Raw genomic sequence first — 23,586 nt, forward strand, 5'->3', positions numbered from 1 at the left:
CCGGACAACTACTCCGGTTTACAACAGCAGACTTCCAGTGAGCTCACATGGAATTGTCCTCTATTCAGGATATAGAGCCCCCTGGTTGCAGCCCAACCAAGGCCATAGAGTTGTCTTCCATTAGGCCAGTTCCTGCAGCTGGGGAGGTTGGGGCCTGTTGGCCTAAATGAAACGGATGTTCACACCTATGTGATTGGATTCCTGCACAGTTTGACAGCTCACACTACAATATGTGAACTGATCTGGGGGTGTCATTAACTTTCTGACACCCGCACCGGTTCACATAGAGCAGCATGAACTGAGTCCTATGCAATGCGGGAGCCAGCACTGGAATCATGCTGGTTTCCGCTAGTGTGAACCGGCACTAAATGTGATTGTAAAGGTTCCATTTTTTTTTTTTAAACAAACATCAGAGCAGCCCTGATCCTCCTCTTCTGGGATACCCTGGCAGCACTCCAGGCTCCTACCCTCCATTGGCTGCTCCCACAGAGAGCCACTTTCACTGGGACACCTCTGCGTGCCTGCTGCTCCCGAGTCCCACGTCTGGGTCCATTGACAGACAGCGAGACTCGGCCCCGTGTCACTGGATTTATTTAACAGCAGTGGGAGCCAATGGCTATTGCTGCTATCAATCTATCCAATGAGGACAGACACAGCAGCATCGCTGGAATGGATGGGCTCAGGTAAGAAACAAAGGGGGGCAGCACAGAAGGCTTTTCGCCCTAATGCATAGAATGCATTAAGGTGAAAAACCTGAAGACTTCACAGCCCCCCCCCCCAGACAGAAGGCCCTCTTTAAATATCTGTCTGTTGCTAGGTATCCATTAAGGTGCTATACAAAGACATAGCAAAGTAGCTGATTCACGATAAAAGCACGAAGCCTGCCTTTGCTGCCGTCTCCTTTAAGAATGTTCATTTCCTAACTGTCATGCTGGTATTTTGCTTTAGTGCTTCCTGAGTCTTTGTTGGAATAGAGATTTCAGACACATTTACAGCACACTTGTTCTGAGTCTATGGGTCAAACGTAGACAGAAAGAAAGGCAACAAAAGGAGAAAAATGTCCATATAAAAACACCAAGGCAAATTCATAAGAAAGCAGAAACTGCAAACCATGCTCCACATGGTGCCTGCATTTTATGTCACATTAATAGGCAGAGTGGTGTGGAACATGCAGTGTCCTTTGTAGTGATTTCTAGATAAACCTGCAGAAAATACTCCAATAGGAAGGGGAAGTCCAATTACATGACCAGAGAGTCATGTGGCCGCCACCCCTCCAATTGAAAAAAAGTGGGGCTGCGCATGCTCCAGACCACAGCTTTGTAAGCTACCTGGAAGTTTTTTCTCTTCTCTTTGAAAAGCATCAATATGCACGTACAGCAGTACAAAACAAGCCGGGGGACAGTTAAAATAATGCCTCAGTAAACTGCTTTGAAAAGTGGATTTTAGTTTATGTTCTCTAAGCAGCCAAATGAGGAAGGGTGCGTTTTACAACCAGCTTGTTAAATCAAAAAAATAAACCTACCATATTTCCCAGCCTCGGAAAGATCTTCTTTTGGGGCTCTATATGAACGTGCAAATGCATAAACACTTACGACGACAGAGAATAAAGTAGCTGCAGCTGCAAACTGATGGAGGTGTTTGTATACGTAAATCAGATTGATCTGATAATACAAAAGCGCTGCTGCCACCACAGAAACCAGGAGCAAACAATGGAGTCCTGTAAGGAGAAAACAATCATCAGATACTTGTGTCCAATATTTAAAACAAAAAAAAAAAAAAAAAAAAGCAGAGCCAAGGACTGCATTTGATAAAGATCTTGTCAAAGATCTGCTCAGATCCAACACTCTGCTCAGCTTGCTGGCAACAGTTATGACCATGGCTGTTCTTCATGAATATTGATGGGCTATTTGTCTTTATGTGGACTGAGGATCTACAGACAGGCAAGTGATGCTGCACTTGCATTAACAAGATAAAGTCTATGCATCCTTAACGTTGGATTATTAACAAGCAGCAAAAAATATGAAGAAAACATTTACTAAACTTCTTTATCCTGGATTCAAGTTTATGCAATGCTGGTCATTTGCCATAGCATACTACTATGTAGAAAATAGTTTTTCATAGTTGCTAAAGTTAAATTTGAATCACTGTAGAGAGTTTATATGCAGTCCAGTCAGCGTTTCATTAAACAAAACAGAACTGTGTCCATTAAAAAATGAGTGAAATCTTCTTAATCAACTCTTATCAGAAACTATTACAACTGTGTACAGCCAAATAAGCCTGATTCTTATAAGCAGGATTCAGCTCTGCAGCCACTGGCTCCTCTCCAACGCCCAAGAAGACTCCAGAGAAATATAGAATATATTGAACTCTCATCAAAAGACAGAACGCCACACAGACAAGTCTATGATCTATGGTCCACAGGCTCAAAATAACAGATCAGGAGACGAGTGCAATTACCAGAAAGAATACAAAAACCTTACCATGTAGTCTGTATTTCAGCCTTTTCCCATTTGGAAGGGGCACACCATATGCAATCTAAAAAACAAAAAAAGTCAACACAAAAATTAAAACTTTTGGCAGAACTGTTATTGAGCACCACCTCTGGAAACTGAGCTTACGTTTTTTTTTGGGGGGGGGGGGAGATTAAAAAAAAAAAACAGGACTTTATTGAACAATAGAAATCATACACTGAAAAAGAATAAGCGCACATGACAAACCACTGCTATAATGAGCATTATAAAACTTAGACTTTTCATGTCAACATTTCTCAGAGATGTATACATGAACATAAGACATTATGGCTGCTACCTGGAATAGACAAACATTTACTTGAGTGCTCTACTATTATCACTAAAAGCATCATTTTTGAATCGATATGGTCTCAGAAGCATTCAGCCACCTATCCCAAATGTTATCATATTTGGATGGACATCTTCTATGGGAGTATACAAGTTTTTTGTAAGGTAATGTATTGTTCTCCTCCACTATCCAGTGTGAAAGTTCTGGTGGAGTTGATCTCATCCATACCCTGGCTATGTCCTTCCTTGCAGAGAACAAGGTTTCATGTAGAAATATTTTGGTGAACTTATGCAATTCTGGCTGTGGAAAAATTCACAGTAAACAGGATTTAGGTTGTACTGTTATAGGGGAGCCCGGTGTCATGTAGGAACCTTACTCCTTGCATCCAAAATGTCTATTCTAGAACACTGCCAAAGGAGTGCTTGTGGCCAGATTACACATTGGGCAACCAGTGGGCTGGCTAGGCCTATATTTGGCTATTTTGAGTAGTGTGAGATATGATCTATGCAATATAAAGATCTGGGTAAGGCGGTCATAATTTAGGAGAAAACAATTTGCATGTATCAAGGGCTTTGCTCCACTCCTCATCCTCCAATGGTCCCAAATCTCCCTCCCATCCAGCCTTTAACGTATATGCGGTCATCATTGCCCGTGGAAGCGACAACATGCCGTAAAACTGAGAAATGGGTTTCTTGGCATCTGGGCATTTTATTGCCTCCATGGGGGGATTGTTAGCTAAGGGGGTGCCATTTGCTAAAAACTGTGCCCGGAAAGCATGGCGTAATTGTAAATATCTAAAGTGCATTTGACCTGGGAGCGCAAACTCAGATTTCAGCCTGTCAAAGGTTTTAAGTGTTCCATCATCTACAATATGGGACAGATAGAATATACCCCTAGAGCTCCACATCTCACAGTCTGGGATGGAGTTAAATTCCGGTATGGCTGCGTTATGCCGCAGGGGGTGAATTCATTGGTAGATGGTATATTGAGCTTGGAGGCTATATCCCATATCCTTCTATATTGATATAGCAAGGACCTGCTATCATTCCTCTTTCCCGCCCTTCCCACGCTACCTATTAGGGCCATAAAGGGATCCTTGGTGGACCATGCCCACCCCAGAGGAGACATAGGAATCTGTCTATTTACTTTCTCGATGTGAAGTTGTAAAAGCTAGGCCTCAAGATAATATAGGTTGAAGTCTGGTAGTGCCATTCCAGACAGATCAGTGGGGTTTTTGAGTTTGTGCAAAGGGAGTTTATTTCTATTACTGCCCCAGACAAATGGTTTTAGCATAGCCTCCATCAATCTGAAATGCTTGAGTATTAGGTATACTGGCGAGTGCCACAGCATGTATAAGATTTTAGGTAACAGGACCATCTTTATGAGGTTTATTTGGCGCATAACCCCCAATGGGAGGTGGGCCCAAATCTGATTTGTTTAATCATTTCATAGAGTGGAGATATGTTAAGCGATATGTAGTCATTTGGATCTCTGGTGGTCCATATCCCAAGATATTTGAGGTAATCAACTCTTTGTAGGGGGAGTGCAGCTCTATCTTTAGACGGTGGGTAGCTGACTAGAGGGAATATTTGGGACTTGTCCCAATTAATTCAGAGCCCCGAGAAGGTTCCAAAGAGCTCTATTGGGGTTAAGACTGTGGGTAGGGAGTCATTTGAGTCTTCCAGATACAGTAAAGTATCTCGAGCGTACGTGCTAATAGTTTGTCACTTCTCCTTTACCAAGTCCTACTATCCCTGGGTGTGTGCGTATAGCCATCACTAGCTGTTTCACCGTGAGGGCATATAGCATTGGCGACAAAGGGCACCCTTGCCTTGTTCCCCTGGAGAGGGGGAAGCACCCGGAGAGCCATCTATTAGCAACTACTCTTGCCACTGGGGCCTGATATAACAGCTGTACCCATTTTATAATCCTTGGGCCTAGCCCGAATTTGGTCAGACAGGTCCAAAGGTATTTCCATTCAACCAAATCAAATGCCTTTGCAGTATCCAAAGCCACTATTATCCTGGGCTATCATGCATAGTTTGAAGTTTAATAAAAAGGCACCTAAGGTTGAAAGAGTTGCTCCTGTCTGGCATGATCTCCATGTATGAGTGACAGTATAATCATATAGAGGTGGATGGCAAGCACTATAGCAAGAAACTTGACATCTACCTGAAGAAGGGAGATTGGACGATATGATTCAGGAAGACGGGGGTGTTTCCCTGGCTTTGGTATTAGTACTATTGTGACTTCACACATAGAAGCTGGAAGTTCAGACATTTCAAAAATTGAGGTAGAGTGATAATTTGGGGACAAGTAATTCAGAGTAGGTGAAATCAAATTCCACTGGTAGGTCATCCGAGCCCGGAGTCTTGGACCCAGGAAACTGCAATAGCGTCAGAAATCTCATCTGCTGCAAGTGGTGCCTCCAGCTCCTCGACCTGTTCCTCCGTTAACTGGGAGAGAGGCAGTTGGGAGAGGAACAAGTCCATCACAGATGTGACGTTTGGGGCCCGCGTGGTGAACAGTGTGGAGAAGAAGTCTCTAAACTGTGATGTCACGCACATGGGCTCTGTCACTAGTGTACCTACAGGAGAGCAGTGCGAGACAACTACATGTGGTCTCTCCTCACAATGTACCAGATAGGCTAATAGTTTCCCTGCCCTCTCCCCATGTTTGAATGATTTCTGTCTGTAAAAGAATATTTTACGTGTAGACTTCTCGGAATGCATTAGGTCCGCTATCCTGTATCTTAATTTAATGGCGTTGGCCTTTTCAATGGTGTAATCCCTTAAATACTCACTCTCAGCTGTAATTAAGTCCTGTGTCACCTTGTCGATAGCCTGTGCTGAAGTGCATTTGATCTTATCAATGTGCATTGTAAGTGTCCTATGGGTGTGTAGTTTAAATGCATCCCTGACTGACTGAGGTGTTGCAGTGCCCTCGTTTATATCCAAGTATTGCTCCCAGTCTGTGGCAATATCTTCATCCTCTGGGAACAATGTCAGCCAGAAGGGGTTTAGCCTCCATGTGGTTCAGCTTAAAGTCGATTTAAACAGTTATAAAAAAAAAAAAAAAAAAAAAAAAAAAAGCATGCCGGGAATGCTAACTGCACATTGGTTGTGCTCCCAGCCAAACTATCAAACCATCCAATGGCTGGTGTCATAACGAGTCACATGTGCAGCACCATAGCAGTTGAAGATTAAACAGAGTCAAAGATGGCAGCTTCCTTGGCTGAAAACGACAGGGGAGTTTACTTCCACTTTAAGTTATCTTAAAGTGGACCTGAACTCAAAGAGATTTGCCATTTTCTAGGGAACATTTAGAAATGTTAAATTGTGCCCAAGTAGTATACTGAAAGATTTCTCTTTCCTACTACAAGTATAGCATTGCACTTCCTAAATTGTGACTGTTTCCAGGCATGTCAGTGCCTTGAACCTCATAGCTGAATATCTGCAGTGTGACATCTAAGGCACTGCTGCCTATGACTGCTAGTCTCACTAAAGCTATAGCAAGATTTGCGCATGTCACTATTGCACCGCTTGCTGGAAAGGAAGCATTACCTGAGTGTCTGCAGTATAAATCTTTCTCCAACAAGCCTGTGCAGTTTCTTTGACACCAATGACTGGTGCTAGAACAGTCAGAAAAGCAGCTCTGACATGAGAAAGCAAAGCCCTGCCTCTACCGAGATGACCACTGCCACACAGACACAGCACAGCACAGAACAAGGCATAGTAAGGTAGTAAGAAGAAAGAGAAGCTGCAGGTAGACCATCAATACTGGTCCTTTGTAGCCTGCTTGTGTTTTTTTTTGGCTTCCAGAGTTCAGGACCTCTTTATAATATTTACTTTATGTGATGCAGGCAAAAGTTGGAATGCACCACATACTAGCACATTATGACAGTCACCCCTGCAAACAGTGCCCTCCAGCGCAGTGATGTCACAGCTCTCCTGACGCTTCCGTCTTCACCCGGTCTTCCTCCAGAGTTGGAGGGCTCCGTTCATTTCAATGGCCAGAGTCATGATTACATCTCTCCCACACATGAGCGTGGGAAGCCCAGTTGCAGCACGGTGCTCTGCATTCCATTTCATACTGCATGCCATTAATGCAGAGTCTCAATGCGTATGCACGGTTGAGGTCATTGGCTATTGCCGATGTGAATATCTCTTAAGCGGTGTACATTTAGGAGATATTCATTGTACCTAAAAGGTAAGCTTGATTGTAAGTTCAAAAAGACACTTTCCTACTGCAATAAGTTTACATATCTAAATTCCACATAACTATTGTAAAGTCCTCACCTTGCCAATGGGGAGCAGGTAGAATACTACATTAAGAAGCACCCACAAAGTAAAATATCCTAGAACTGTAGGATTCCACAACTCAGCCAGTGACCAGTGCGGGTAGAAACGTAGGAGTGACACATTCTTCCGAGTACACTGGTACAGCAAATAGTACAACAATGGAAGCAAAGACAGCGTCATAAGAAAGGTTCCTTAAAAGCAGAAAGAAAAAAAAAAAAAGAAAAAATTAGCTTGTGAAACAGGTTTATTAGAGAACAAATGCTACTATGGTTTGCTACCTCAATCTGAAAATGTTAATATGCCGTTTAGCTCTGACTTCATAAATTTTTAAATCAAAGACCATATGATGCATGCGGTAAATGAAAAAAGCCATTTTTTTTTCTCTTTTCTTAAATCACCAATAGCCATGCAGGTAGCATCTTCTGATGGAATGGTCAGGGGGTCCTTGACTTTTGTCCTCCATTTATAAATTGGTATCGACATTTCCCCAGGTCATAATAAATTATTCATTTTATACACAAGGTACAATTATGTGAAAATCAGAAGGACATGGAAAACCTTTTGTGGCTTTGACACCCTGAGAACAATGGCCATATAGTATTAAACTAGGCCGTAAACAAAAAACTGAAATATCTGGGCGGGGATGGCCATTGATTTGCCATACAGATCTCCCACTGGCATCATTGGAAGCCAAGTAACAGAAATAACACACACACCCCTTGTTTGCGCATGGTCACTATACAGAAAATTTTCAGGCACTAGCTTGTACTTTTAAAGCGTACCATTACTCATTTCATAGAATATTTCTCTTGTCTTATGTTATTTTGCTTTTATGAAATGTGCCATACAAAACAAAAACGGGTAGAGGGAAAAAGGCAGTTTTAATAAATTAAGACTTACCAATTGCACCTCCAAACTCCAATCGACGCTCCTCAACTGGCTTTGCTTTAACAGCTTCTATATTGTTCGATTCTTTTTCTATGTAATCATCTTTTTTACGCTTATACCGCAAGACTCTCTCACTTCTCACAAGCTCTTCCACCACTTTCTCCTGTAAAAATGAAAAATAATTTTTAGCTTTTTAAATAAAAATATTGGAGAAAGCACACAGTGGTTTGTAGAGCTAAAGACAAAGCTAAAAAGAAAGCCTTAAAATAAATGCTACTGCAAATATACACTATATAGGTCGGCAATAGGCCTGTACAGCCAAATAATCAACTTCAAGCATTTCCAATTAAGAGTATGGTTTAGGCCCCTTTCACACGGGCAATCCAATCGGGTCCACTTGGCAATTTTTTCAGATGAACCTGATCGGACCCTCCAGTCTCTTCTACGGAGCAGCGAATACATGTCCGCTGACACCCGCCGCCATCTAATCTGATCGTATCCTCAAAAAAAATAAACGATGGTGGCCCTATTCCCAATCCGTCTGGCGGTTTGGATGGAAACAAACAAGCGGTCTGTTTCCATCCGATTGCCCCATAGAGGAGAGCGAGACTTTGTCCGCTCTGCATAGGGGAGCAGACAGACCTGTCATCCATCTGCTCTGTGGGGATCAGAGGAGCGATAACCCGCTGAGCAAGCCAAATGCACTTCATGGAGGCGCCCATGTGAAAAGGGCCTTATACTATAGCATACAAGGACATTTTAGACAACATGGGGAATTTATCAAAACTGGAGCAGTCAGAATCTGAAGAAGCTGTGCATGGCAACAGCTTCTGTCGTTCACTTTCAAAGCTTAACTGAACATGCTGAACTAAGAAGCAGACTGGTTGCCATCCACAGCTGCTCAGGCTTTAATAAATCCCACCCCACCATGAGCACTTCAAACCTTTTGGTAACAGTTTGGGGGGGAAGGCTCTTTTGTTCCATGGTTTAGTGAATTTGGTGCAGAGGAACTCTAATGGCTTGCACAGGGCTCGGACCCCCAACTAAATACTTTTGAGATAGGTCTCCTCAAACATCAGTCCCCGACTCTCAAATGCTGTTTTTTGGCTCAATAGATGCAAACCTACACAGTAAAGCTTCAAGCCTCCCAAGAACGGGACAGTATTTAAAGACTTTTTTTTAATAGTAGTCTGTGTCCACGTTGGGGTGACTTCCTCTAACTTCCTGTCTTTGTGAAAGCTGTTAATACAGGAGGTGAAGATTATTGCATGGGGCACAGACAACAGTGGGGGGACATGCATGTATAACTTATGCAGATTTAAAGGTGAAATACTCAGGACCAGTGTTATCCTCAGATAGGACTGTATGCATAAAAAGTATGACCTTATCCTAGGGGCAAGGGCAACAGTTTTGACAAAAGAAGCTATTGCTTCCTAAAGAAGAAATGTTTAGAGTAGATAAACCATGCTGGAAAAATCCAAGGTATTGTAGCAGCTTACCTTTCTCTCCACCTTACTATGCAAAGGCTCCTCAATGTAATCCTCTCTCTCCACGTTACTATGCAAAGACTCCCTGAAGTAATCCTCTCTCTTCGCGTTACTACGCAAAGGTTCCCTAAGGTAATCTTCTTTCTCCACATTAGTAGGCAAATACTCTCTGAGAAGTTCTGTTTCGCCAATAACCTCTGCTTCACCATTGCTCTTTTCAATGCTATAGTCTTCAAGTCTCTGAAATTAAGGAAGCGAGTCAGTTATGCTACAATCCTTCACACCTGAAGAAAAATATAAATTGGCCGAACATGGACTTCCCAGAATGCCATTACGAATAGAATAAAAGCTGTAGAGCATTAAAAAGCCATACCAGTGGTGTTAGATGGACCTTTAAAAAGCCTCCCTTCCGACTGTCTCTGGTGACCGGAACAGGAGATGGTTGCTGGCTTTTCTTCGGCGTCCGGCCTGGTGACTTTGTGCGGGCAGGTGAACGTGATCTAGATCGGCTTCTCCTCCTGGAAGGAGAGGCTGAACTTCTCTTTTTGGTTCGGAAAGCACCCAGGGTCTAGCAGAGTAAATAAGTCAAGGTTAGAAAATGAACACTCCAAGCGTACCACAATTTGTAGAAGATGCAGCACTTTCTACAAATGAAAATATTCAGACTTGAATATGGACATGCCAATCGATTCTAATTGTACGCATGTCAACCCATGTAAACTGGCATCAGAACGTCACCCTAACCCTAGAGGTGCCCCTAAATATCCTTACAAGGAACCTCATGAGCCCTTAAACCAAGGTGGCTCTAGCATGCAAACATCAACTTCAGCTAGCAAGACAGTGCTGATCTAATTACACTTCCAAATTGTCTGAGAATAACCTTGCATCCAAAAGAACTCTGGCTTCTTAAAGAATAAGTTCACTTTTCAGAGCATGTTACACATTTGGATGCAACATGCTCTAAACTTGACCACCGCCATCCCCAATCTCCTGGTCTTGTGATCTATGAGATGGCGATAGAATCAGGAATGTAAACAGTTCAACTGTTTGTTTTGAGAGGTAGGGCAGGAAATGTAGAGGAAGCGGAACTAATGAACGAACAAGTCACATCACAGGATGACATTCGTGGGATTATTTAATGGTTAGAATTGGCCCTTTCACCACCCTCTACTCCTTTACATCTCTGCTCCAACCTGTCTCTGTATGTGACATGTATATTAACCACGTCAGCTCCGGAACTGCGTTGCTTTAAATGAAAATTGTGCAGTCGTGCAACGCTGTACCCAAATAAAATGTAAGTCTTTTCCCCCCACCAAAAAAAATATTTTTTTGGGGAAATTTAGAAAAAAAAATTATATATATATATATATATATTAGTACAGACCAAAAGTTTGGACACACCTTCTCATTCAAAGAGTTTTCTTTATTTTCATGACTATGAAAATTGTAGATTCACACTGAAGGCATCAAAACTATGAATTAACACATGTCCAATTATATACTGAACAAAAAAGTGTGAAACAACTGAAAATATGTCTTATATTCTCGGGTCTTCAAAGTAGCCACCTTTTGCTTTGATTACTGCTCCGCACACTCTTGGCATTCTGTTGATGAGCTTCAAGAGGTAGTCACCTGACATGGTTTTCACTTCATAGGTGTGCCCTGTCAGGTTTAATAAGTGGAATTTCAAGCCTTATAAATGGGGTTGGGACCATCAGTTGCGTTGTGCAGGAGGTGGATACAGTACACAGCTGATAGTCCTACTGAATAGAGTGTTAGACTTTGTATTATGGCAAGAAAAAAGCAGCTAAGTGAAGAAAAACGAGTGGCCATTACTTTAAGAAATGAAGGTCAGTCAGTCACAACAATTGCGAAAACTTTGAAAGTGTCCCCAAGTGCAGTGGCAAAAACCATCAAGCACTACAAAGAAACTGGCTCACATGAGGACCGCCCCAGGAAAGGAAGACCAAGAGTCACCTCTGCTGCGGACGATAAGTTCATCCGAGTCACCAGCCTCAGAAATCGCAGGTTAACAGCAGCTCAGATTAGAGAACGGGTCAATGCCACACAGAGTTCTAGCAGCAGACATCTCTAGAACAACTGTTAAGAGGAGACTGTGTGAATCAGGCCTTCATAGTAAAATAGCTACTAGGAAACCACTGCTGAGGACAGGCAACAAGCAGAAGAGACTTGTTTGGGCTAAAGAACACAAGGAATGGACATTAGACCAGTGGAAATCTGTGCTTTGGTCTGATGAGTACAAGTTTGAGATCTTTGGTTCCAACCACCGTGTCTTTGTGCGACGCAGAAGAGGTGAACGGATGGACTCTACATGCCTGGTTCCCACCGTGAAGCATGGAGGAGGTGTGATGGTGTGGGGGTGCTTTGCTTGTGACACTGTTGGGGATTTATTCAAAATTGAAGGCATACTGAACCAGCATGGCTACCACAGCATCTTGCAGCGGCATGCAATTCCATCCGGTTTGCGTTTAGTTGGACCATCATTTATTTTTCAAATAGGACAATGAGACCAAACACACCTCCAGGCTGTGTAAGGGCTATTTGACCAAGGAGAGTGATGGGGTGCTGCGCCAGAGGACCTGGCCTCAACAGGCACCGGACCTGAACCCAATCGAGATGGTTTGGGGTGAGCTGGACAGCAGAGTGAAGGCAAAAGGGCCAACGAGTGCTAAGCATCTCTGGGAACTCCTTAAAGACTGTTGGAAAGCCATGTCAGGTGACTACCTCTTGAAGCTCATCAACAGAATGCCAAGAGTGTGCGGAGCAGTAATCAAAGCAAAAGGTGACTACTTTGAAGACCCGAGAATATAAGACATATTTTCAGTTGTTTCACACTTTTTTGTTCAGTATATAATTGGACGTGTGTTAATTCATAGTTTTGATGCCTTCAGTGTGAATCTACAGTTTTTATAGTCATGAAAATAAAGAAAACTCTTTGAATGAGAAGGTGTGTCCAAACTTTTGGTCTGTACTTATATATATATATATATATATATATATATATATATATATATATATATATATAAAATTTTATTTATTTTCCTACTAGAGCTGCACGATTAATCGTCAAGAATAGAGGTCGACCGATATGGGTTTTTCTCTGGCCGATGCCGATATTTAGAAAAACTCCGCGGTCGATATATGATGCCGATTTTTTGAAAAAAAATTTCCCCCTTCATCTCATAAAATCTAACAGTTAGACACCTTTCACACTGGGGCGTTTTTCAGGCGCTTTTGGACTAAAAATAGTGCCTGTAAATTGCCTGCAAAACGGCTCCCCTGCAGTCTGTGTGGAAGCCCCGAGTGCCGTCACACTGAGGTGATGCGCTGGTAGGATGTTAAAAAAAAAAAAAAAAAATTCCTGCAAGCAGCATCTTTGGAGTGGTGTATACCGCTCCTCCACCACTCCTGCCCATTGAAATGAATGGGCACCGCTGCCGAAGCGCCTGCAATGCGATTTGGCAGTGGCGCTTCACGGGCACATTTAACCCTTTCCTCCGCCGCTAGCTGGATTATAAGTGCCCCGCTAGCAGCCGAATAGCGCCACTAAAATGAGGGTAAAGCGACGCTAAAACTGGCAGCGTTTTACCGTCAACGCCTGCCTGCTCCAGTGTGAAAGCAGCCTTAAAGTGGTTGTAAACCCTTACAAACCACTTTGACCTACAGGTAAGCCTAGATTAAGGCTTACCTGTAGGTCCAAGAAATATCTCCTAAACCTATACAGTTTAGGAGATATTTACCCGAAGACAGCCACCGCTGTCCACGGTGCATGTGCACTGGGCAGGCCGCAGCGATATGCCGCGATTGTCGGCTCCTGTGAGCATGCGCGGGAGTGACGTCATCGCGGCTCCGGCGAATCACAGCGCCGGAGCAGCGAGACCTGGAAGTCGCTCCGGGATACATGGCAGCGGCGAAGAGGAAGTTATTCATAATGAGCCTATGCCTTTGCCTTACAGGGTGTGTTTTTTAAATGTTTTTTTTTCCCCTTTACTTCCTCTAAGTAATACAGAAAATTTCTTACATTTATTAAACAAAACAAACATCCAATCAGTTCACAATACACAAAAACAGGTAATCAAAACTTTTGTATGAAAAAAAAAAAATGGGCTAACTTTACTGTTTTATTTTTATTTAATTTTTTTAAATCAGTGTATTTTTTCCAAAAAAATTGCGTTTGAAAGACCGCTGCGCAAATACTATGTGACATAAAATATTGTAACAACCGCTGTTTTATTCCTTAGGATCTCTGCTAAAAATATATATATAATTTTTGGGGGTTCTAAGTGAATTTCTAGCAGAATATACAGGATATTTGTAAGCGTCAAGTATCAGAAAATATTTAGTCTTTAAATGGTTAAACTGAGAACTCTACACACAGAGTTGAATTCATTCAGAAGTGTAAACATTGTATCCCTTTGCTCTTTTCTTGACAGACTGCACAGAGAGTTGCTTCACTGATGTCTTCAGACAACTTGCATTGACTTCTATTACAGAAGTCATTTGCAAGTCCCGCTGAAGATATCATCTGCCTTTTTTAATAGCACAATCGGCCGATGCCGATTAAAAAAAGTCAAATATCGGCCGACAAATCGGTCGACCTCTAGTCAAGAATTGTTATCCCAATTCTACGCAAAGAATTCTCTCTGCTCTTCTGAAGCCACCGCAGTCAAAGAAAGGAAAAAAACAGGGCAGTCTGGCAAGAATCAAAACTTTCTTTATGTATTCTTTACCAGTTGAACTTAAGTATAAACATTGCAACAATTTGTCAATGGAATAGACTTCCTGTGTAAATGAAAAAAGTTTAAAACACTAAATCTTTTTTCTGACATTTGTTTTCAAGTTAAAATATTTTTTTTTTTTGCTAGAAAATTACTTAGAACCCCCAAACATTATATATATTTTTTTAGTAGACACCCTAGAGAGTAAAATGGTGGTTGTTGCAATATTTTATGTCACAATATGTTTGCGCAGTGGTAAATTTTTATATATTATATATATATATTATATATATATATATATATATATATATATATATATATATATATATATATATATATATATATATATATATATATATATATCACACTAACCAGTAAAGTTAGTCCATTTTTTTTGTACAACGTGAAAGATTTTACGCTGCGAGAATCGTGATTTTTATTCTAAGCAAAAAAAAAACTGCGATTCTCATTTTGGCCAGAATCGCACAGATTATATTAAATTTTTTTTATTTGTTTTACTTCCTACTCAAACACATCCAATAAAAACAAAACAAAAAAATAAAATAAAACAGTGACTCAGTGGAAATGTGACACTGTGGTGGGAAAACCGACACCTGACAGACACTTTTTAGGGGACCAGTGCTATCAATACATGCTGTCGCTGCAGGGAAGGGATCAACATCAGGGGAGAGCAAAAGGGTAAATGTGCCCCTAGGGAGTGCTTACAGTAGGGGAGGCGATTTTACTACTTGAAGACATAGATCCTTGTCATCTGTGCTCACAGAACGGCAGTCTGCCTTGTTTGCCTTGCAAAGCAGTTAACCCGTTCATCTTCCTTATTCTGCACATTAGCCCTGTCTCATATCTCCATCCTCCTCCTGTATGTAACCTGTACATTAACACATTTCCCGCCTCCATTTGTATATGACCTCTATATTACCATTTCAAAACTAGGCCAAGTCTGCAATTTCTCACACGCATTTAAAAAAACGGCATTTTTTCTTAGAAAATTACCTGGAATCCCAAACAATATATATTTTCTTAAAGCAAAGTCCCTGGAGAATAAAATGGTGGGAGTTGCAATTTGTGCAGCAGTTTATCAAATGCTAATTTTCAGGAAAAAATGCACTTCAATTAATTTTAGTGCAAACACAAACAATATAATACCCAACTGTTTGGTAAAATATGAAAGATGTAACACCAAGTAAATCGATAGCCAATATGTCACATTTTAAAATTGTGTATGCCTCAATTAAATTCATTCATAAAAGCTTTGCTGACATTGTGATCGCAAAGCACAGATAGGTAATCTAGCCTGCCCGAGCCACCTTGCTGCAGTAAAAGTACTGTGGCCTGGCAGGAAATCGGTTAAAAGCCTTGTTTCATGTAAATAATTATATGGTACGTAAGCAAAAATACTACCTGCTTAGTAATTCTACAAATGGCTTTGCTGATTTTCTTATTCTCACAGTAAAGAGAAGTATGGGATTTCATTTTTTTAAAAAAAATACTTATGTGGATGCAGCATCGGTCCGATGCTGCATATGTCCCCTGTTGGCTCCAACACTGAGAATCGAACGATCAAAAACACCGATTGCTCAGTTCTCAGAACACCCTGAGCAGAGGGCTGCTGATTGTCACTAGCTGTCTGCCCCGCATGCTCACTGGAGCACTGAGCTGTGGAAGGGGCGGATGCAGCCAGCTCAGGCTCTCAACTGCTTTCTGAGAGGCTAAGCAGGGTGCCGGTCCAGGTAAGTGGGCGGATGCAGACCATATGGTCGCGATCTTTCTAGAGCCTAAACCAGCTTGGGGACTTCAGCTCGCTGTCTGCTGAACACGGGTCACAGGTGTGCAGAACTCCTGTGGTCCATAGAAGTAGTACAGCCAAAAGCTGCTTAACTGACACTGCAGTGGTGATGGGGTGGGGGAGAGTTCCCCAACTGTCAGAAAAAAAATTAAAAAGTAAAAACACATGCATGATAGATAGCCAAATTACACCCTGGGGAAAAAAATAAAAAATAATCAGACTACACACTGTATAATGCAACCAAGTAAAACCAATACTCACTCTAATATCATTTTCTTTAATATCAAGCTCCGTTCCATCTTTATACCGCACAGTATAAAGTTGAGTTAAAGGATCAAATGCCACAATCAGTACTTCATAGTAAAGGCTGCTTCCTGGCCATCTGCCCATGACAGCGGATCCATTGTCAAATTTCTGACTTGGCATTTTGAAGAGATTAAAACTATAAAAGAAAATATATATATTAAAAAAAGTGAAACTCCAGTGTTGAAAGAACAACATTTTTCATGTCAACTATTTGCAGTGTACAGATTTTGTGACCAAAGATTTTTGATGCCCAGACCAAATTTAGCAGCTTTAGAAAATGATAACTTTTAGGACTACTTTGTCAGTTTATCATCAGGTCTAAGAACTAGGGACACACGGCTGTGCAGTCCCAGTTCTCTGCTGCAAGGTAAATTAACATTCTAATGACAAGAGGCATTTTTCATGCAAAGTGATTCTAAGAAGGAGAATTTTCTTTAAACATCATACTTCCCTGTTCTATGCAATGGTTTTGCACTGAGCAGCCCTGATCCTCTTTTTTGGCTCCTCCCCCCTGCCGGTGCTTTGCATGTCCCATTCACACAGAGCGTGGCTCGGCCTGACCCCCGCTGTTCGGACAGCAGCAGGAAAGAAAAAGAAAAAAAAGGAGAGACCTGAGCCACTGCTCTAGTGCACATTGCTGGATCAGGCAAGTATTAAGTATACAGAAGTTTACCGTAATGCATCAAGGTAAAAATCCTTGCACCATTAGAACCATTTTAAAGGTGTATTACTGTGACAAAGCTTCATCTCTCTCTCTAGTGTGAGCTTACATAAAGCCAAGGGCTCTCTCTACATTTCTAGGTGACAATGCCAATCACTACAAAGTTACGCAAAATTCTTTTTAAACTGTTCATTCACTTTTCCTAAAAAGGAGAAAGCAAATCTTAATTGGAATTTACACAAAACCCTTGCACATGGACAACATACTGGCACATGACAGCTAATCAATTCCCACTTAAATTTAACCATGTCAGAGATTTAGTATGAAGGCTTTCACAAAAATATCACATCCTGCAGACTGCCTCTACATACACAAAACACAGCTGTACCAGTCAGTCATGAAAACTATATTCAGAATGCAAAGAACTGTTACTGTGCAGGTGTACAAAAAAAAAAAAAAAAAAAAAAAAAAAAAAACACAACACACACACCACTGATGCCACTTGGTTTCAAATATTGTACATGGGAAACAGATTCTAAGCTGGCTGCCCATTATGGAAATGCTGACCAAATCCTGATCTTGGTAGCCACTCTTCAGCCCAATTTCTAATTGAAAAAGGCAGGCAGAAAATGTCATCTAAACAGCAGCTGCATCCAGACAGAGCCACTGTTGAGGTATGACAGCCCAAGTACCAGCTTTCAGAAAATAACATTTGCAGAAGGAGATTCATCCATCTGTGCTTTATAGAGTGGATGGAGGAATATTTCTTACTGAATAGAAAACAAACTGTATGGCCAGCTACACTTTTACTAACTCTTATAGCAGGGGACTCAAGAGATCAACCCATCCAGAAATGTTGGCTTTAGAAGAAACATTTCAATAGGTTTTAGTGGCAGTCACTTTAGTGATCATCATTAAATTTTAGATTTAATTAATGACGATAAAGCTAAAGTCAATAACCCATGAAGGTTTCTAAGACACTTTAGGGGGCAGTTGAAAATCCAGGCACAATGCAGCCTTCCTGAGGGCATTATACAGCCCCCCCATAAATATGAAATCTCAACCAGCAGACATCTACCCGTCAAAGGCACAAGATGTTTGCTTGATGCAGGGAAGAATCTGTTGATTATGCAATTTTCATGTCAATGGACTGAGTAAGGATAACTACGCAAGGTCCAATATGAAAAGGAACACTCCAAGATAAAGAATTGGAGCCAACTTATTTTTGAAGTGCAAACTCTGAAGCCGTCATATTTATCCTCACTACTTAGTAAATCGACTAAGAGCAAGAATGGGCACGTAATGCATCTCAATACTTTGCTGACTGCGTGCTTAAATTCTTTTTGTTAGATCAATGAGGAAAAACATTTCAGTGAAGACTAAATGGTATTTTGTAGCTTCGAGGAGGTTGCAGACATGAAAGATTTTAAGACTGCCAAGAAGGGCTACTTGTTACGGATAACTTCTGTGAACCAGTTAGGATATGGATACCAGAGATCGTTGTATTGGAAAACAGACTGACAGCTACAAAGAAATAATTCTTCTTTCAGACACTCAAAAATAAGGCCCACAGTAAGAATTTATGTACATTTAGGATTAGAGCCGTTTCACACAGGGGCAACACGACTTCCAGAGCGACTTTTGGAGGCAATGGAACACGACTTGAGTATGAATAACAGCACGACTTCAACACGACTTGGGGCGACTTACAACATGACTTTAAGTCGACCCCTACGTCAGGCGACTTTGGCCGTGGCCAATCACAGATTAATCAGCTCTCGAGTGGGAACCCCATGCCAAATTTTAATTAAAAAAAGACATGGGTTTCCCCCTCCAAGAGCATACCCAGGCCCTTAGGTCTGGTATGGTATAGATTTTAAGGGGAACCCCCTACATCGAAAAAACAGATGGGGTCCCCCCAAAATCCATACCAGACCCTTATCCGAGCATGCAGCCTGGCCGGTCAGGAAAGGGGGTGGGACAAGCGTGCAGCCCCCCCCCCTTCCTGAACCATACCAGGCCGCATGCCCTCAACATGCGGGGTGGGTGCTTTGGGGATGGGGGGGCGCCCTACAGCCCCCCCCACCTCAGAGTCTGGACATGATACATGTTTGGAGACATGCTGCAGAAGAAACTTTGGAGGCCAGGTTAACCCAAGTCTAGGACAGTTCACTGCTACTACCCCTTTACAAATCAATCCTCTCATTACATGCTTCTGGGAACCACAGGCCACACAACGTGCCAAAGGGCTGCAGGTTGGCCACCAGGGGGTCTGTATTGTTGGAATGACTATCATTGCTTCACTTCCCTTTGAGAATGGCTGGCTTTTATGCTGATGCTTTGCTGTCTGAGTTTCTGACCCAGAATTCTGCCACACACTCATTTACAGCATGCTTGATTCCAGTCTGTGAATCAAAAGTACTCGAGTCAGACAGGAAAGTAGTATTTTCAGGAAGCAAACAGCAGGTGAAAGCCACAGTACTTTGTCTCTTCTGCAGCATGTCTCCAAAGATGTATCATGTCCAGGCTCTGATCATATCCTCTGGTACTGCAGTCTGACAGTCCTCTCTAGCATTACATATACTGAAGGCCATGTGTGCCGCTCTTATCAAGGATAGCAGAACCCCCCCCCCCCCCCCCCCCCAAACTGCTATAATAAATCTGCAGCAAACAATTAGCTGTCATTTTCTCCAACATAACAGATTATAAAATATTACATTCTCTTTTTTTTATGCAGCCAGGTTAAGATGTATAAAACTGCATCTGAGAAAATGAGATGTACTTCTGATATCATGCACATTAACCTGTGTACATAGCACTGCTGTCATTGTTTGCACTGGCAGCTTTTATCACCATCATTTGCATGTAGTACTCAGATGGCATGTAATATAACAGCAGGAAATGTAAAGGCCAAGTCCACCTGACCATGCTCTATGTTACATCCATACATATATAGGGTGCAACACGAAACATGGCCATATTTCCCAACCCTCACCTGCACAGCCACATCATCCATGGATATCTGTGAACGGGAGCCAAGTCTCATTTGCTACAACCACAGAGGGAATCCTAGATGTCAATGGAGCACAAGAGCTCTTGTAATCCATTGATTACTTCCTTCAGCCCCATAAGGCTGTATTCCCTCTAGAACAGACAGCTGCCCATTTCTGACTGCAGTAGGAGGCAGTATGGTGCATGATTCAGTGCATCTCACAGCTCTTTTTTTTTGAAGCGTACAAAAGTACACTTCATTCATGTCGCTGTACAGCAGCGCAATGCACCGCGCTGCTGTCCAGTGCCATCTGATAAAATGCAGTATGCTGCAGCACAGCTCCAGGCTGCATCCATTGTGAAAGGGACACAGAAAAACATTTTCTGTGTCCATGAATTGCAGCAAAACGCCTGTAACTGCACAATGTGTAAATTCACCGACTGTAGGTCCATACCTCCACACAGACCTTGGGCTGGCAGAAGAGTCTGCAGGAACCTGTGTAGTGCACATGCGATTCACTGATTGCGGTTGCGATGCCCTGCAGGCTCCAATGCAAAAATGCTGCACTTTTTTCCCTTGTATATGGGTGCATTTACTTGTTCCTGTGCTCAAGTAATATGAACCCCATACATCTGATGAAAGGGGTCATGTTTAGGGAGAGGAATGCTCTGCACAGATGCCCAACAGGCCTTTAGGCCCAATAAAGTCTCCTACTGGCCCCTCCCCCTGCAGCCAGGCCAGTAGGAGAGCACAGCGGTGCCTCATGCATGCGCAATCGGGACCCAGCGTGAGGCTGTAATGCGTCCCTACCGGGTTCCCTTACTGCGGTGCTGGCCAACATCACTGGACTCCAGGACAGGTAAGTGTCCTAGTATTAAAAGTCAGCAGCTGCAGTATGTGTAGCTGCTGCCTTTAAGTTTTCGCAGAGGTGGACGGACCTCTTTAACCTGATGCAGACCGCCCCACGCACATTTACTGCAGGGCAGCCTCTGTGCATAATCACGTGCAGGTTCGTGATTCTGGACTTCTGGTTCTGAGGTGCACACGCCCCCTTGCTCCAGCGGTGATTGGACACAGCAGGAGCCAATTGCAGGTCCAGCCGATTGTTCAAGGCAGAGTTAGAATGGCGACCTACAAAATACTATTACTAAATCTATGTAAACAAGGCAGATCGCTGTGCTGTGACAAGACAAAGCAGTGATCGTGTGTTTCTGCTAAGCAGAAACATGGATCTGTCTTCACAGTACAGGCACCCCCCACACAGTAAGAAAGAACTCCCTAGGAACACATTTAACGCTTTGCTCGCCCCCCCATGTTAACCCCTTCCCGGCTAGTTTCATTAGTACAGTGACAGTGCCTTTTTTTTAAGCACTGATCACTTTATTGGAGTCACTGATCCCAAAAAAGTATCAGTATGTCTGACGGAATATTGCAGCCTTGCCACTGATCGTCACCATTACTAGTAAAAGAAAAAAAAAAATTCCAAAAATAGATCCCATAGTTTGTAGGATGTTATAACGTTTGTGCAAACCAATCAATATATGCTTGGAATTTTTTTAACCAAATATATGTAGCAGAATACATATTTGCCTTAACTGGTGAAGAAAATGACCAGTTACACTTACCGGTAACGTCTTTTCTAGGAAATCTTCCAGGACGGCACACCTGAGAGATGACTGGTCCACCTGACAGGAAACACAATCAACAACGAATTTAAAAGTCCCCACCCTTCCCTCAGACCCTCAGTTATGGTAAAGAAAATCCCACACCAGTGTCAGAGGGAACATTCTGTGAAGAATCAATATATCACACCAATAAAACAAGGGTAGGGAGTAGGCCTGCCGTCCTGGAAGATTTCCTAGAAAAGACGTTACCGGTAAGTGTAACTGGTCATTTTCTCCAGTCATCTTCCAGGACGGCACACCTGAGAGGATAAGCAAGAAGTTCAGGCCTACCTTTAGGGCGGGACAACCGCTTGTAGGACCTTCCTGCCAAATGCCAAATCCTGAGGGGACAACAGCTCCACTCTGTAGTGCCTCAGAAATGTTCTATGGCTCGTCCATGTTGCTGCTCTGCAGATCTGGTCAATTGAGGCGCCTGCCCTCTCTGCCCAGGAGGTCGCTAGGGATCTAGCTGAATGCGCCTTAAGGCGGGTTGGTACTGGTTTACCTGCCTGTCTATAAGCTATGGATATGGTCTGTCTAACCCATCTAGCTATCGTAGATTTAGATGCTTGAAGACCCTTTTTCTTCCCTGAAAAAGTGACCAATAAATGACTGGATCTCCTAAAGTCTTTCACCCTTTCTAAATAGACTAGGAGACAACGCCTGACATCTAAGAAATGAAATCTTTCTTCTTCCTTATTCTTAGGATTCTGGCAAAAGGACGGGAGAATAATCTCCTGTGTTCTGTGAAATAATGAAGCAACCTTTGGCAAATAAAGAGGATCCTGAGTGAGGATTACCCTATCCTCTAGGATGCGCAAAAACGGCTCTTTAATCGACAGAGCCTGTATATCACTCACCCTCCTGGCCGTAGTGATAGCCAGGAGGAAGGCCAACTTAAATGATAAAAGCTTAACCGAAATTTGAGCCACCGGCTCAAAAGGCCCCCTTGTTAGGGCATCTAATACCAGGGACAGATCCCATGGAGGGCAACTGACCGACCTAACTGGAACTACCCTTTCCCTGGCCGATAAAAATCTTTTTATTAGCGGCTCCTGTCCTAGCTTCCTATCAAAAAACACGGACAGGGCTGCCACCTGGACCTTTAGGGTGCTAACTGCCAAACCCTGGTCCACCCCCTCCTGAAGAAAGTCTAGGATGGTGGGTATCATCTGGAGAGCCCCCTCCTTAGACTGTAACCAGTGGGAGAAGACTTTCCAGACCTTTGCATAAATCTTTCTGGTGACGCCTTTCCTACTGAGGAGAAGAGTATCTATCACTTTTTCCGAACAGCCCCTGTCTCGGAGTATTTCCCTTTCAATAGCCATGCTGTCAGAGAGAGACGACCCGGGTCGGGGTGAAAGACTGGACCCTGACTGAGTAGGTCTCGTTGCACCGGCAGATGCAGTGGGGGAGCTATCGCGAGACTCTGAATGGTGGGAAACCAAACTCTCTTGGGCCACCAGGGTGCTATCAGTATCAGGACTGACCTTGAGTAGGTTAATTTTTGCAGGACTCTGGGAAGGAGCACCAATGGGGGAAAGGCATAAGCCAGTCTGAAATCCCATACTTGTACAAGAGCGTCTATCCCTTCTGCTTCTTGATCCTTGTAAAGGGAGAAAAACCTGAGAACCTTCGCATTCTCCCGGGAAGCGAACAAATCTATTTCTGGCTTGCCAAAATGTTTGCACACCAGGAAGAAGATTTCTTTGCTCAATCCCCATTCCCCCTGAAGGATGGGCTGTCTGCTTAGAAAATCTGCTTGCAGATTGAGTGAGCCCTTTATGTGAATCGCTGACAATGAAAGGACCCTCTTTTCTGCCTTCACAAGGATCTGTTGCGCTAACCGTCTTAGTTTGTCCGACCTTGTCCCTCCTTGGTGGTTTAGGTATGCCACCGTGACCAGGTTGTCCGAGAGGACCTGAACCTCCCTGTCCTGCAG

At 42.8% G+C, this 23,586-nt stretch overlaps 1 protein-coding gene across 1 annotated transcript in view; it reads right to left on the reverse strand.

The window, feature by feature from the left end:
* The window catches only part of LBR (lamin B receptor), a 39,679-nt gene that overhangs the window by 10,543 nt on the left and 5,550 nt on the right, over window positions 1-23,586 (reverse strand). Inside the window, exons 2-8 of the mRNA XM_077485831.1 lie at window positions 16,283-16,463; window positions 9,849-10,043; window positions 9,488-9,715; window positions 8,001-8,151; window positions 7,098-7,291; window positions 2,481-2,535; window positions 1,523-1,717 (exon numbers count right to left, since the gene is read on the reverse strand). Coding sequence (XP_077341957.1) covers window positions 1,523-1,717; window positions 2,481-2,535; window positions 7,098-7,291; window positions 8,001-8,151; window positions 9,488-9,715; window positions 9,849-10,043; window positions 16,283-16,447 — 1,183 coding nt within the window. The 5' untranslated portion in view covers window positions 16,448-16,463. The remainder of the gene's footprint in view (window positions 1-1,522; window positions 1,718-2,480; window positions 2,536-7,097; window positions 7,292-8,000; window positions 8,152-9,487; window positions 9,716-9,848; window positions 10,044-16,282; window positions 16,464-23,586) is intronic.

This window comes from Lithobates pipiens, unplaced genomic scaffold (genome assembly GCF_037356315.1).
Source record: "Lithobates pipiens isolate NorthernLeopardFrog02 unplaced genomic scaffold, aLitPip1_a1.2 Scaffold_18, whole genome shotgun sequence".
Classification (NCBI taxonomy): domain Eukaryota; kingdom Metazoa; phylum Chordata; class Amphibia; order Anura; family Ranidae; genus Lithobates; species Lithobates pipiens.